General features: G+C 43.4%; 1 protein-coding gene across 3 annotated transcripts in view; it reads left to right on the top strand.

Annotated features, from left to right (window-relative positions):
- Positions 1-13,614, top strand: part of prkd3 (protein kinase D3) — a 45,476-nt gene extending 31,862 nt beyond the window's left edge. For all 3 annotated transcript variants that reach the window (XM_054741484.2, XM_054741485.2, XM_015970420.3), the window contains exons 6-19: positions 3-198; positions 274-351; positions 4,342-4,525; positions 5,709-5,832; positions 5,920-5,997; positions 8,127-8,403; positions 9,001-9,053; positions 9,432-9,504; positions 9,626-9,732; positions 9,804-9,965; positions 10,531-10,629; positions 10,705-10,972; positions 11,284-11,369; positions 11,906-13,614. In XM_054741484.2, the coding sequence (XP_054597459.2) occupies positions 3-198; positions 274-351; positions 4,342-4,525; positions 5,709-5,832; positions 5,920-5,997; positions 8,127-8,403; positions 9,001-9,053; positions 9,432-9,504; positions 9,626-9,732; positions 9,804-9,965; positions 10,531-10,629; positions 10,705-10,972; positions 11,284-11,369; positions 11,906-12,079 (1,959 nt within the window). In that variant the 3' untranslated portion in view covers positions 12,080-13,614. The remainder of the gene's footprint in view (positions 1-2; positions 199-273; positions 352-4,341; positions 4,526-5,708; positions 5,833-5,919; positions 5,998-8,126; positions 8,404-9,000; positions 9,054-9,431; positions 9,505-9,625; positions 9,733-9,803; positions 9,966-10,530; positions 10,630-10,704; positions 10,973-11,283; positions 11,370-11,905) is intronic.
- Positions 13,615-13,974: the final 360 nt, after the last annotated feature.

The following is a 13,974-nucleotide window of genomic DNA, read 5'->3' as shown; positions in this document are numbered from 1 at the left end:
AGCAACAGCGTTCCCACCAGGAGGCAGGGAAGCGCATCCTGTCCTGGAGCGGCAGGCCCATCTGGATGGATAAGATGGAGAAGACGCGGGTTAAGGTGCCACACACCTTTGCCATTCACACCTACACCCGGCCGACCATCTGCCAGTACTGCAAGCGTCTACTCAAGGGTCTCTTTCGCCAGGGCATGCAGTGTAAAGGTGGGACAGCGTGTCCAAACGGCTTTCCTCAAGGAATAAAAACAGAAACACAATAACGGAATCATCTCTTGTCAGATTGCAGATTTAACTGCCACAAGCGTTGTGCTTCCAAGGTACCCAGAGACTGTTTAGGAGAGGTGGACTTCAATGGAGGTAACTATTATATGCCTCTCTTTTTTGTCCTCCGCTTGTCCACGTTCCTTATTACTTAACCAAAAACCCCCCAAATAAAATCTTTAAAAGACGTTCTCTATCTAAGACCAGTTCATTCTCACTCAGCTTCGACAACACCACACTTCTCCCCACCCCCAAAGCTAAGAGCTTGGGTGTCATCTTAGACAACACCTTATCCTTCATTCCTCATATTAACAACACAATAAAAACTGTTTATTTTCATCTCCGCAATATCAATCGGCTCCGCCCCTCCCTCAGTCAGCACTCCACTGCTATTTTGGTCCACAGCCTGGTCACCAGTCGCATCGATTACTGTAATGCCATCCTCTCTGGTCTCCCTATAATATCACTCAGCAAGCTACAGTTAGTCCAAAATTCAGCTGCCTGGATAATCACTAAGACCTCCACTTTTGATCACATCACCCCTGTCCTGCAGCAACTTCACTGGCTCCCTGTCAAATACAGAATTGACTATAAGATACTTCTTCATGCCTTTAAAGCCATCCATAATCTCACTCCCCCTTATCTTTCTAATCTCCTCCACATTGTCACTCCCACTCGCTCTCTCCGATCATCATCTTCACCTTCCCTGTCTGCTCCTCGCACTCGTCTCAGTACTATGGGAGCCAGAGCTTTCAGCTACTCAGCTCCAAAACTCTGGAACACTCTACTGCCTGACCTCCGCAATATAAACCTTCAAGTCTCAACTCAAAACTCACATCCGCCTGGCTTACTCATTGTAACTGTCCTCCTTCCATCTACTCTTCTTAGTCTATTATCCATTGTACTGCTCTGACTCTACACTTGGGAACTAATTTTAGCAGTTAATTCTTGTTTGTATTGCTTGCTGTTCCTTATATTTTGTCTTGTACAGTGACCTTGAGAGCTTTGAAAGGCGCTAGAAAAAAATGTATTATTATTATTATTATTATTATTATTATTCATACAGAATTTTTTTACAAAAAATTACCTAAAATTTATTTATATTTATATATTTTTTCTTACAAAGACGTGGCTGATTGGTGTGATAGAAAAAAAAATCCTCTTTTTTTAATATTAAACGAGGTTCTTTTCGCTTCGGACATGAAGGCGTTTCGAGTTACCTTGACATGTTTCGACCGTTGTCTGCGGTCTTCATCAGAAATGTCACAGATGTTTGTGTGACGCGTCTTTATCAGCTGTTCTTCTGGTGGGCACGACCAACCCGGACCTGCAAGCACTAACCCTCTGTCAGTATCCAAAATGGGCCATAGACAAAGGAGAACAAGTTAAAGAAAATCAAAAAAACAGAGAGACCAAAAAAGAAAACAAAGACCAGACTACACGCACACAGACACCATCCCTATTCCATAGGGATGGGTACCTTTGACATTTGAATCGATTCGGTACTAATTTCCGGTACCTAGGAATCGATACCGGTACTTAACGGTACCAATTTTAGATACTTTTGAGTGTTTAATATTTTAATTCTCTTTTGTAATTAAATATATATTTTTCTCAATATATAACCATATTTGATAAATATCAACTGTTTGTATTTTAACATCGTCCTTGTAGTTTTATAAGCTGATAATTAAACTGAAGCAAACATCTTTACTGTGAACTAAATTTACTGTGTAACTTCATTCCTTTTGCCGTCCTTTTTCATTTGATTTTTCCCACTGGGAAGTTAGAATTTCCGAGGAGAAAGCGAACGCACCATTAGCTGATAACAATGGTGGCAATGGAATCTAATTTATCAAGCTAACGTTATCTTAAACAGTTTATTTAGCTGCTGGAGCAGATTAAAACAATGATGCCTCACACTTAGATCGTTGTCGCTGGTTTCATCTTCACCCAATCACCCGTCGCATTTAGTAAAGTGAAGCCAAACTTCAGAGCGCGTTCATGTTCTTCCAGTCGGAAATTCGGAGTTCCGAGGAGAAAGCGAACGCACCATTAGCGGAACGGAAGCTAACATATCAAGCTAACGTTATCTTAAACATTTTATTTACCTAACGGAGCAGATTAAGATGAGGATGTCTCACTTAGATCGTCGTTGCTGGTTTCATCATCACCCAGTTACCCATCACATTTAGTGAAGTGGACCCAAGCTTTAGCGTGCGTTCTTTCTACCATGCTGCTCTGTTTACAACTCGCTCGCAGCAACCGACGTAACGCTCTTGCGCATGCGCAGCTGTCTAGGCAAGTTCTCGTTATGAAGGACGGGTACCGAAACGAGGCACTGTTTCAGATGGCATGAATCGGTGCTCAGTCGGTACTATGAAATTCGGTCGGTACCTTAAAAATTACAGAATTCGGTACCCAACGCTACTATTCCATACATCCGGGGAGTCACAGATCGTACACAAAGGGCCGTGAAAAAACAACAAATCAACACAACCGTCAAACCACACATGAAACTCAGACAGCTACTAGTACACCCCAAGGACAAAATAGAACCAGACAAGAAATGCAATGTAATCTACGAAATACCATGCATGTCGTGCAATAAAACATCATAGGGGAAACCGGCAGAACATATGATATAAGAAGAAAAGAGCACCAGAAGGAATGTGAGAAGGAAACAACAGAAAGCCTCACAAGGACAACAAAGAAAAAAGCAGAGGAACAAACCCTCAAGTCAGTAATCTCAGATCACTGCAAACGAAATGATCACATCACGGACTGGGATCGAGGGAAAATTATCACCGAGAACAACCGGTTCAAGCGTTGGGTCAGGGAGGCAATAGAAATAAGGAAATGGGAACATTGGAACATGAACAGAGACGAGGGGGCCTATCAGCTGTCTCGCACCTGGGATTCCCTTCTCCAAAGACCAGCCAGCGGAGGTGGGCGTGACCGACCCGGTAGATCTGACAGATCCGGGTTGGTGGCGCCCACCAGAAGAACAGCTGATAGACGCGTCACACAAACACCTGTGACATTGCTGATGAAGACCGCAGACGACGGTCGAAACATGTCAAGGTAACTCGAAACGCCTTCATGTCTGAAGCGAATAGAACCTTGTTTAATAAGATTTATGGGGATATGGGATAATAAATCAGGATGCACATTCATACACGGCTACAGGGATGGGGCGACGGTGGCACAGGAGTTAAGTGCTCGCCCCGTAATCGGAAGGTTGCAGGTTTGAGCCCCGCTCAGTCTGTTGCTGTCGTTGTGTCCTTGGGCAAGACACTTAACCCCCCTTGCCTGCTGGTGGTGGTTGGAGGGACCGATGGCGCCAGTGCTCGGCAGCCTCGCCTCTGTCAGTGCGCCCCTGGGCAGCTGTGGCTACATCGTAGCTCATCCCCACCAGTGTGTGAATGTGTGTGTGAATGGGTGAATGACTGATTGTGTTGTAAAGCGCCTTGGGGGGTTCCAGGACTCTAGAAGGCGCTATATCAAATACAGGCCATTTACCATTTACCATTACAAACCCTTCTGTCTAGCTTTTTTCACCCTCTTATTCTTATTTTGTGCTTTTGGAAAAACAACAGAAGATTTTAAAGTGTAAAATATGCATGAAATGTTAAAAATGTATGTGTTAAACCATAATTTAGCTGATATCATCCAGTCACACTTTACTGACAGACCCAGGTCCACAATTAAACAGATATCATAAATAAAGCAGCAAAATATAAAATGTTTTATAAAATATATTAGAAATATAAATGATGTATATAAAATCCACAGTCACTAAAAAGAGATCAGTTCCTGCACAGAAATGTAATCCTAGTTTTACTTTGTAGATTTAAAACGAGGAAAATTACAAATAAATTAATAAATAATTGGTCCAAACAAAGAAATCTGAAATAAACCTAAAAATCTAGAATAGAATTAAAATTCTAACAATCCTAATCCGTGTCCATGACAAAAACCTCCAGGATTAACGTTAGGATGCATAAATGTTGAATTTTTTCCATCTTCAAACATGTAAGCACCAATGTTTAACGACATCTGACCATGTTTGGTGTGAACGAGCAGAACCAGCCAGCCCTGGACCTGACTCCGACACCACCATGGATACTATGGAGGTGGACAGCAGTGATCTGGACAGTGGCAGAGGACTGGATGATCCGGACGAGCCGTCCACTCCGGATGGGATGTTTGGCATGGGTTCCCCCTTCGTTGACAGAGAGAAGGATGAAGAGCCCATCAAAACTATAAGGTCTTAAAGGGTTATTTTGGCAGTTTTGAGCGAAACAATTGCTGTTTTACTTAAACTAGCCTTTAGCATATCAGTTCAAGTGCAGCCATGATAAATTAGAGTTGTTGCCTTCATAAGATGACTTTAATTTCCAAAACCTTATTGTTGTTTCTAATTCTACAATATGAACCTTTGCACCACCGTTGATGTTTTACTTAGGGATGTCCGATAATGGTGTTAAAATGCAACATGGGAAATGATCTGTATCATTTTTACTCTTTAATGATACAAGCTTTAACATCAAACGCTGCAGCCACGTCTCTCACTCATAACATCAACATACGATATCTCCGATGTAGTTTCTAAGATAGTTTAGTTTTTTTGGCACAACTTTAATTGAAGCGGTTGTTTTATTTTGCACTAATAATGTTTACATTTGAATTATAATTATATACCTTCTCAGTGGCCTAGTGGTAGAGTGTCAGCCCTGGTACTGGCAGATCGGGGTTCAAATCCCAGTCGAGTCATACCCAGTGCCACCCTGCTTGACACTCAGCTTTAAACAGTTGGATTGGGGGATTAAACCACCAAATAGTTCCCGAGCGCAGCCACTGCTGCTGCTCACCGCTCCCCATTGGGAATGGGTCAAACGTGGAGATGAACTTCACCACTGTGTGATGACGAACAGGACTTTAAGTTTATAATGATTAAATTGTAACAAATGATAGGAGATAGGTGCTGTTGGTTACTTAAAAAGATTTAGCTTTCCTTTTCTTAATGACAGTGCGACCCTGCATATATTGCTATCAATTTCTATCGGTATCAGAAATGAAGAATTCCACTAAATTGGTATAAAAGCCAATATCGAGCATCCCTAATTCTTAAACTATCATTCACTGGAGGCGGCAACAATAAAAGATATTGTTTCTTGTGCTAAACGAGTGAGTATTGATTCATAACAGAACGTTTGCACTAACTTTTGTAGGTTGAAGCTTCTTTATGATGTTTTGCACGTTAAAAACTATTTTAATGAGCAAATGCAGTTCAGAAAGCTTAATAAAATGAGTAAGATGCTATTGATTTATTTATAGTTTTTTTACATTAAGACACATCAGAATGGCCAAAATATCATTTTATAAACTATAACTGTACACTTTAAATATTTATTCTGTTTTGTCACACATTCATTTGTTATTGTGTCCAGTCCATCCACGAGCAGCAACATCCCTCTAATGCGAGTGGTCCAGTCCATCAAACACACCAAGAGACGGAGCTCCACTGTGGTGAAGGAGGGCTGGATGGTTCATTATACCAGCAGGGATAACCTGGTAACCGCTGGACTTTAACAAGTTAACCTTTCAGTATTTTGTGAGACAAAAATCAACCCATGAGTGCATTTCTTTATCTTTCAACAGCGGAAGAGACATTACTGGAGGCTGGACAGTAAGAGTCTGAGTCTTTTCCAGAATGACACTGGAGCCAAGTTTTACAAAGTACGTTTTAAGAGGCACACACACACACACACACACACACACACACACACACACACACACACACACACACACACACACCTATACATGTATATACACACACACACACGCACACACACACACACCTATACATGTATATACACACACACACACGCACACACACACACACACACACACACACACACACACGTATACACATATATACACACACACACACACACACACACATGCAGTCTGGTCCCTTTTCCCAGGTCATGCCGCTAATTACAGTCTCAGTGCTTTAGCCTTTGCTGCCGGTGCTGCAGAAAGGAAACGAAAAGGGCATTCGGAGGCCTTTAGCTGTAGTGAACGCAGTCATCTGAGTGTGTAAAATCACTTGAGGAGATTGTGTGACTCTTCCCTGGCTGTAGTTAGTCATTACTCAGCCACAGGGGCTTAATAAGGCAGTAATTACATACAGAGGACTGAGGGAGGAAACTACAGCCTTCCTCGTGTGTGTTATTGTTAGTTTAGCTTTTTGTGTGTGTGTGTCTGAGACACTTCTTTGAGCTGTGGCTTTGGAGCAGTAGGATGAAGCAGGTTTCATATTATAATTTTTTTCTTGCTCTGGATTCAGGCTAACGTTCCTCTTCCGTTATTCCCGATTATTCCGCCCCACCCTGCATCTCCTAAACCTCCCCTGGGAGTGTTTACTGCTGACTTTATGTGGTTCTTTATTATCAACTTGGCACTGAGATGCACTTTAAAACTTCAGGAGGCAAATTGAAGGGTAGAAAATCCACTTTTCCCTCCTCTGATGGATAACATGAGATGATTTCTTTTTCTGTACTCGTGTTCTCTAAGGTTTGAATTTTTTTGCCTGCTGCTGCTCATCAGTGTGTGGCCACCCCCTCTCTTTTCTCCATACCTCTGATTTGATTAGTGGTGGTCGCGCGGTGGCTTGCCCGCCCGGCATGGCAGCCATTTTCACCATTTGGAAGTCATAACGGTTCTCCGTTTGAAGATGAGACCCCTGTACTTGTGGCTTCCTCTGAAGAACCTTTTCATGGGGTGGGCTTCTCTCTGTCTCTGCACTGTCACTCTGAAGTATTGGACCCACTCACACACACACGCCCTCTCACACTCTTTCCTGTGGGGTGGCGGTGGTTGTGCGGTGGGAGGGGGGGGGGGCGGTAAGTTTCCTTGTCTTCGTCCCGGCGGCTCGCGGTAGCACCAGTGGCTCGTGCTCAGACGGGGCCCCTGGCTGCTCCTGCCTTGTAATCAGGGAACCAGAGCACTTCAGCTGCCGCAGAACCCGATCACGTGACCCGGTCCCGCTAACCACAAGCACTTCACCCGATACTCTGTGGTGAGCCGCGTGGAGGGGACAGCGTGCGCTCCTCTCAGCCCCCATTGGCTGTTTTTTTATTTTATTTTAGTTTGACCCTCCCTCCTTCTTTTGATTTGATGAGTTTCAAGTGGAAGGGGAACTTTTAGTAGTGCTGCTTTCAGTTTGTGCTCATGAGGACGGGGGAAATTCACAGCTTGGACCAACTTTAGGAGTGTGTGAGTGTGACTGCATGTATACAAACTGTTTAGCTGCTATAAAGAGGAGATATTTGATATTTAATCTTGATTTTACAATATAAATTTAATTTGACTTAAAACCATTCATTAAACCTGTGAATTATAGAATTTTTTTATCAGGTGTTTTGTCATTTAAAAAATATATATTCCTGTTTGATTTGTGCAGATATTTGATCTCTTGTCATATTTAGATTTCTGTGGTATTTTGTTGCATGTGAGTTTATTTGTATTGTGTTTTTATTGCTTCATATTTCTGACTTGTTGCAGCAGTTTAGTCCAAAAATTGCTTTAAATGTTTAATAATAGGAACTTAAGGGATGATTTTATACATTTGTGAGAAGATACATTAAAAATAATGAAATATTAGTAGAAAAATGTTATTTTTTACTTTTAAATCTTTTCATTTTTCCTCTTGGAAAACATTTTTACTTTGATGTATTGCCCTTAAAACAGCTAAAACAAAATAAACGGGTGCTTTTACTCGAGTTTTGTTGGAGTGTTGTCACCTACAGAGCTCTCTTCTCCTCATTTCTCTGATGTTTTTCATCGATTGCTCCTTTTTACAGGAAATCCCTCTGTCCGAGATCCTCCAGGTGGAACCGTTCAGGGATTACAGTAATCTGGCTCAAGGCAGCAACCCTCACTGCTTTGAGATCATCACAGCCACCATGGTCTACTATGTGGGCGAGAACAATGGCAGCCACTACCACAGTCCTGCTCTGGCTGCTTCTGGGGTGGGCATGGAGGTGGCCCAAGGCTGGGAGAAGGCCATAAGACAGGCCCTGATGCCCGTCACCCCTCAGCCCAGCGTGGCCAGCGCTGCTGGTCAGGGCAAAGATCACAGTGAGTTTAAAAAAAAAACACTTTTAATGAGGATTTTTCACCTGCCAGACTGTTTGAGTGAATGTGTTGACTTTTTGCGTGTTGGAAGTTTTATTCTTTCACCTAGTGTGGCTTTTAGAGTAAGGGGGAAACCCTGCAAACTAGGAAATAAGAGCGTGAAGTCACTTGAGGTGACATGACCGAAGAGAAACCAGACTCTCGTTAGTCTCAGCAGAGACTTTATCTGGCTTATATGTAGGTTGGGGATTCACATGATGCTCTGGAACAGCAAAACCGATCAAAACACCAATTATTTTGGTTTAGGTTAATTTATCATGCAGATTAACTTGTATCGGCGTTGTTTTAAAGTCTGGGGGTTGGGTAACTTTCATGCATTTGTTTCTCCGCTGAAACGAAACGCTTCTGTGCTGCATTAGTTTGCAGATCTGCAACAATCTACGTCGCTTTTTTTTGCTAATTTATTTATAGTCTAATAAAATGCTTCATTATGACTGCATGCAGCTGGGATCATTCTTGGAGGGAAAATCACACTGAAGTCTGTAAAAGTCACTTAATGCATGAGTGAAATGTTGTTTTTCCACTTTTTTCCTCCATCAGAAGAGCTGTCCATCAGCATATCCGTGTCCAACTGCCAGATCCAGGAGAATGTGGTAAATGGAGTTTGTTTCTTTCTTGTATTTTTTTTTTTTTTTCAGAAACTGTTGCACAATTTCCCAGCAGCTGCCTGCAGATGCATGCATTAGCCCGCTATTAGAGAGGCTGTTGTGGTGAAACCAGAAATTGTAGCTTAATAAAAACATTCAGTGGAACTTGTTGCCCTGCACAAATGAGGAAACTGCAGATTTCTTTTCTAACGGGGGGTTCACGGGGCATTTAGATTCGGTTCCACTTCTGCACCGAGTGAAAGTCAAATGTTTGGCAATACCCCAGAAAACTTTAGGAGAAGAATCTGTTTTGGCAAACCAAAGATGAAGTCATTGTTGATGATGCATGGGAAGTTCATGAAATAACAAATGCTCTCCGTGTAGGATATCGCCTCGGTGTATCAGATATTCTCCGATGAGGTGTTGGGATCCGGCCAGTTTGGCATTGTGTATGGAGGTAGGTTCCTCTTTTTTTTTATTAATTTCATATAATATCCACTATATTTCAACCTGGAGTAGTGTTAAATGTCATAATGTGGGGTTTGAGGTCATTTTTATACCAGTTTACTCAATTTTAGGGAAGCACAGAAAAAGTGGGAGGGATGTCGCCATCAAGGTGATAGACAAGATGAGATTTCCCACCAAGCAGGAGAGCCAGCTCAGGAACGAGGTGGCCATATTGCAGGTAAAGATTTAAAACACTCAGCAGAGTTTTCTGTTTCCTCTCTCTGCTTATTTATCTACTTTTGTTGTTAGAATCTGCATCATCCAGGTATCGTTAACCTGGAGTGCATGTTTGAGACGCCGGAGCGGGTGTTTGTTGTCATGGAGAAGCTGCACGGCGACATGCTGGAGATGATCCTGTCCAGCGAGAAGAGCAAACTACCAGAACGAATCACCAAGTTCCTGGTCACTCAGGTGTGTGTGGCGGAAAAGCGCTCTTCACACAGATTAAATCCTGTCTCCTTTTCTGGGTGTGTATGATGGGGCTCCGCTTCAGATTTATAGCCTGTTTATCATAGTTGTGGTGAGCTGATGGGGGGGGGGGGGGGGGGTAAATGTTTACGGGAACGGCATCACGGTCTCCTCCCTGGCCGTGGATTACAGCCTGGAGTTTGCTGGCGGCTTCGTGGCCTGATTAGAAAAGCCGCTGGGGCCCTCGGGTTTCCGTGGATTCTGGGTCCCAAACGGGAGTGGGGCCATCAACAGCAGCTCCGTTAGCCGCGGCGGACCCGGCTCTGATGTGGCCAGGAGGACTTCTGTTAAATCCAGGGTCAGGATTGGGGAGCCTGGCGTGTTGTGGCTTTCATACAGAGCCATGAGCCAGAATGTGGGGAATATACATGAGATCATATGTCTTCAGTGGAAGTTCATCTAATATATTCGACTGCACAGCTTCTACAATCAGCTGTCTGCTTAGAACATTAGAATGTGTAAACATGTGGAGTGAGATCTGTAATTATTGGACGTGTGTTTGCGACAGATCCTGGTTGCCTTGAGGCATTTGCACTTCAAAAACATCGTTCACTGTGACTTGAAGCCGGAGAATGTCCTACTGGCCTCCGCAGAGCCTTTTCCACAGGTAAAAAACATCTAAAAGTGTGTTTTTCTTCTCTTTGCGAGTACGTCTGCTGACGATACGAGTTTTTTTCTGCAGGTAAAGCTGTGTGACTTTGGGTTTGCTCGTATCATCGGTGAGAAATCGTTCCGGCGGTCGGTGGTGGGCACCCCGGCTTACCTGGCTCCCGAGGTGCTGCGCAGCAAAGGCTACAACCGCTCCTTAGACATGTGGTCGGTGGGCGTCATCGTGTACGTCAGCTTGAGCGGGACCTTCCCCTTCAACGAGGACGAGGACATTAACGATCAGATCCAGAATGCGGCCTTCATGTACCCGCCGGCGCCCTGGAAGGACATCTCAGCAGAAGGTAGTAGCGTCTGCTATGTCCCTCGTTTACGTTACCATGGTTGCACCTGTAGTTTGCTGTCAAAGTGAAATTCAGACGTGTAGCTTGAGAACTGCCCCTCCCCACCTACTTGTCTGGCTTTTCTCTGTCTGCGGTGGGAATGAGTCACTTTCGGTTCTGCTCAGACGTCCAAGCTGCCGCTCCTCCTCCACCCACAACAAACACATCCTCGTGTTTTGCGATCCAGCTCTAGGACGTCTGGATCTCGCTGTACTTCTGACCTCCACATGTGCTGCATGATCTTTTGGATTTAACGTTTGTTTCCTTCACAGCCACAGATCTGATCAACAATCTTCTCCAAGTGAAAATGAGGAAGCGGTACAGCGTGGACAAGTGTCTCAGCCATCCCTGGTTGCAGGTGACACATTTGACACCCCCCCCCCCCCCCTCGAGTTTCCTGAACAGCAGCAGCAGTCAGTGTAAAGAGGAAATGCTCGTACAGGTTTCTGTGCAAATTTAAACCAGGAAAGCAAAGAGGTTCTAAGTTATTATAGGAGAATTAGAAAATGTTGTTTATTTATTTATTTATCTTTTACATGTTTTAACTAATTTAATAAATGAATAAAACTTTGTAATAAAATGAGGAATTCTGGAAAAAAAATAACATAAAAGAGAAAATCAAGCTCTGAAAGTAGAACAGAATAGATTTCAAAGGCAGAAATTTTATTCCTAAAGTTATTTATTTATAATTTGTATGATTTATCATTTTTATTAGTTTATTTATATTGTTAGTATTATTTATTACTACTATTATTATTTTATGTATTTTTCATTTTAAAAGCTTTTTTAAATGAATTAAAGGTATTAAATTCCTCAGAGTCAACCAATTATTCCTATAAAGGTAATATTTTGAATCAACGAGGAGTTTTAACGTTCACATTTGGTTCTTTTTAGGATTATCAGACCTGGTTGGACCTGAGGGAGTTCGAGACGCGAAGCGGCGAGCGCTACATCACCCACGAGAGCGACGATGCGCGGTGGGAGGAGTACGCTGATGAACACTGTCTCGTTTACCCTAAACATTTCATCATGGCTTCCAACCTGGATGACATGGAGGAGGACCCCTAGTGGCTAAAGCCACACTGGATCAGGTCTAGATTTAAGGATGGGGGCGGGATTGTCGCAGGGACTTTTTGTGAGACGCTTTTGGGAGTGGCAGATTTCCCCTCCAGACTGTTTGTTTGTTGTAGAAACAGATTAAAGCTGATCGAGTGGAGAATGACTCCCCCGACGATTCAGATGTGGGAAAAACCCGTCAGATTTTGTAGCACGACGCTCCGCCGCGGTGAGCAGGAGAGATGCGTGTGACAGAAATGCATTGAGACTGTTGAGAGAAGAGGGTTCTCTCTTCATCACTGTAAAAGTCCACAAACATTCCAAGGACTTTCTCGATGATTTTTGGGACAATCACAAGCTGAATTATGCAAATGTAGATAAAGTTCTGCAGGAAATCAGCTAAAAAAGGCCCGGCAGCAGGAGTAAAGGGCACTTTTCACAAGGGATGTGCAGTCGGAGTTCACTCTCACTCCTGAAGTCTTTGTGAAACTGTCCTTGGGCGTGAACTGGAACTGTCACCTGTATGTTCTTTAATGTATTTAGTATTTCTAGTAGGTTTTTGCACTATATGACTATTAGGCATAGCAACCGAATAGAAACACTATTCGTTGCTACAGAGAGTTTTTACTTTTCCGCTGTAACGCAGACGGGGGATGATCAGCAGCAGGTTTCTGGCTCACGCCGGATTAGCTGCAGGTATTTTCTGTGTTTTAGGTTTGGTTTGAAAGTGGCAGCTAGTAGTGTGTAATGGGCCATTCCCATCTGTACCGGGTCGGCCCGGGCCGGGTAGCCCCAGTCGGCCCCAGCCTGGCCCGGTTGATTCCACACATCCTTGCCTTAAGCCCATGTGGGCTGGTTCTACCCACCAATCAGAGTCTTGCTCTAATGGAAGGTGTGAATTTGCTGTCAGCAGTGGGTGTGTTGGCCCTGGTCGGCCTGAAGCAGACCCCCTCGAGAAGAGGGCTGAGAATGAGCCTTGGTTGGCCCGGAAAAACACCAGGCCACCCAGATATGTAAACAACCTACGATACCCGGCCCGGGCTGACCCGGTACAGATGGGAATGGCCCATCTGTCTGCTCAGCTGTTCCCAGCAGAAACCCTTCTCCCCCCCCCCACCCCCCACACGAAGGACTCCTAATCTACTTACCAAAAGCTGTTTTCTTTACTAAAGATTGTGAATTTCCTGTGAAAACCAAATTCCTGAACAACACAAAGCTGGTTGATAATCATGAGATGGAAACAAGCTGTGGACTCTGGCGTTACAGCATCGCTTGTCTGTCTTTTTCTGTCTTTTTCTTTTGAGTTTTGTTGAATTTTTGAAGCACTTACCGATGCTCTGCAGGTAAACCTGTCCGGACCATTTAAACGGCTTTTCCTTCAGCAGTGAGACGAGCTTTGTTTTGCCTTTAGAAGACTGTAGCTCTGTTTGTGTGTTTGGGAGTGTGTCTCAGTTTCCTTTAGTCATTTTTCCATCTTTGTTGCCACTGGATTGGCAGATGTTTTGTATATTTCAGTACTTACCAATGGAATAAAACCTTCAACAAAGCCTTTACTGGTTATTTCTTCAGAGATTTCAATCAGAAACTGAAGACTGGGGCACAGAAACACCTCTGATTTGGGTTTTGTGCATCCTGATGGAGATCCTGTGATGTTTCCAGCAGCTGGATATGATTGTCTCACCACACTGAGTTAATTACAAAGTAAAGGAGGAGGATGGGGGCGAGGGGGGTTGCGGACGACTTTGAAATCAGTTGTGATAAAGGTTAAACTGAGTATTCATTTGATTTAAGCCACAAATAATGACTCCGCTCCTGTTTATTGAGTAAAAACTCATTTTTCAGTTTTTTGAATTATGTTTATTATAAAATACTGCAGAGACTACACAGCTTTTATTAATATAAAACTA

This window comes from Nothobranchius furzeri, chromosome 18 (assembly GCF_043380555.1).
Source record: "Nothobranchius furzeri strain GRZ-AD chromosome 18, NfurGRZ-RIMD1, whole genome shotgun sequence".
NCBI lineage: Eukaryota > Metazoa > Chordata > Actinopteri > Cyprinodontiformes > Nothobranchiidae > Nothobranchius > Nothobranchius furzeri.
This window is presented reverse-complemented; position numbering and strand designations above follow the sequence as displayed.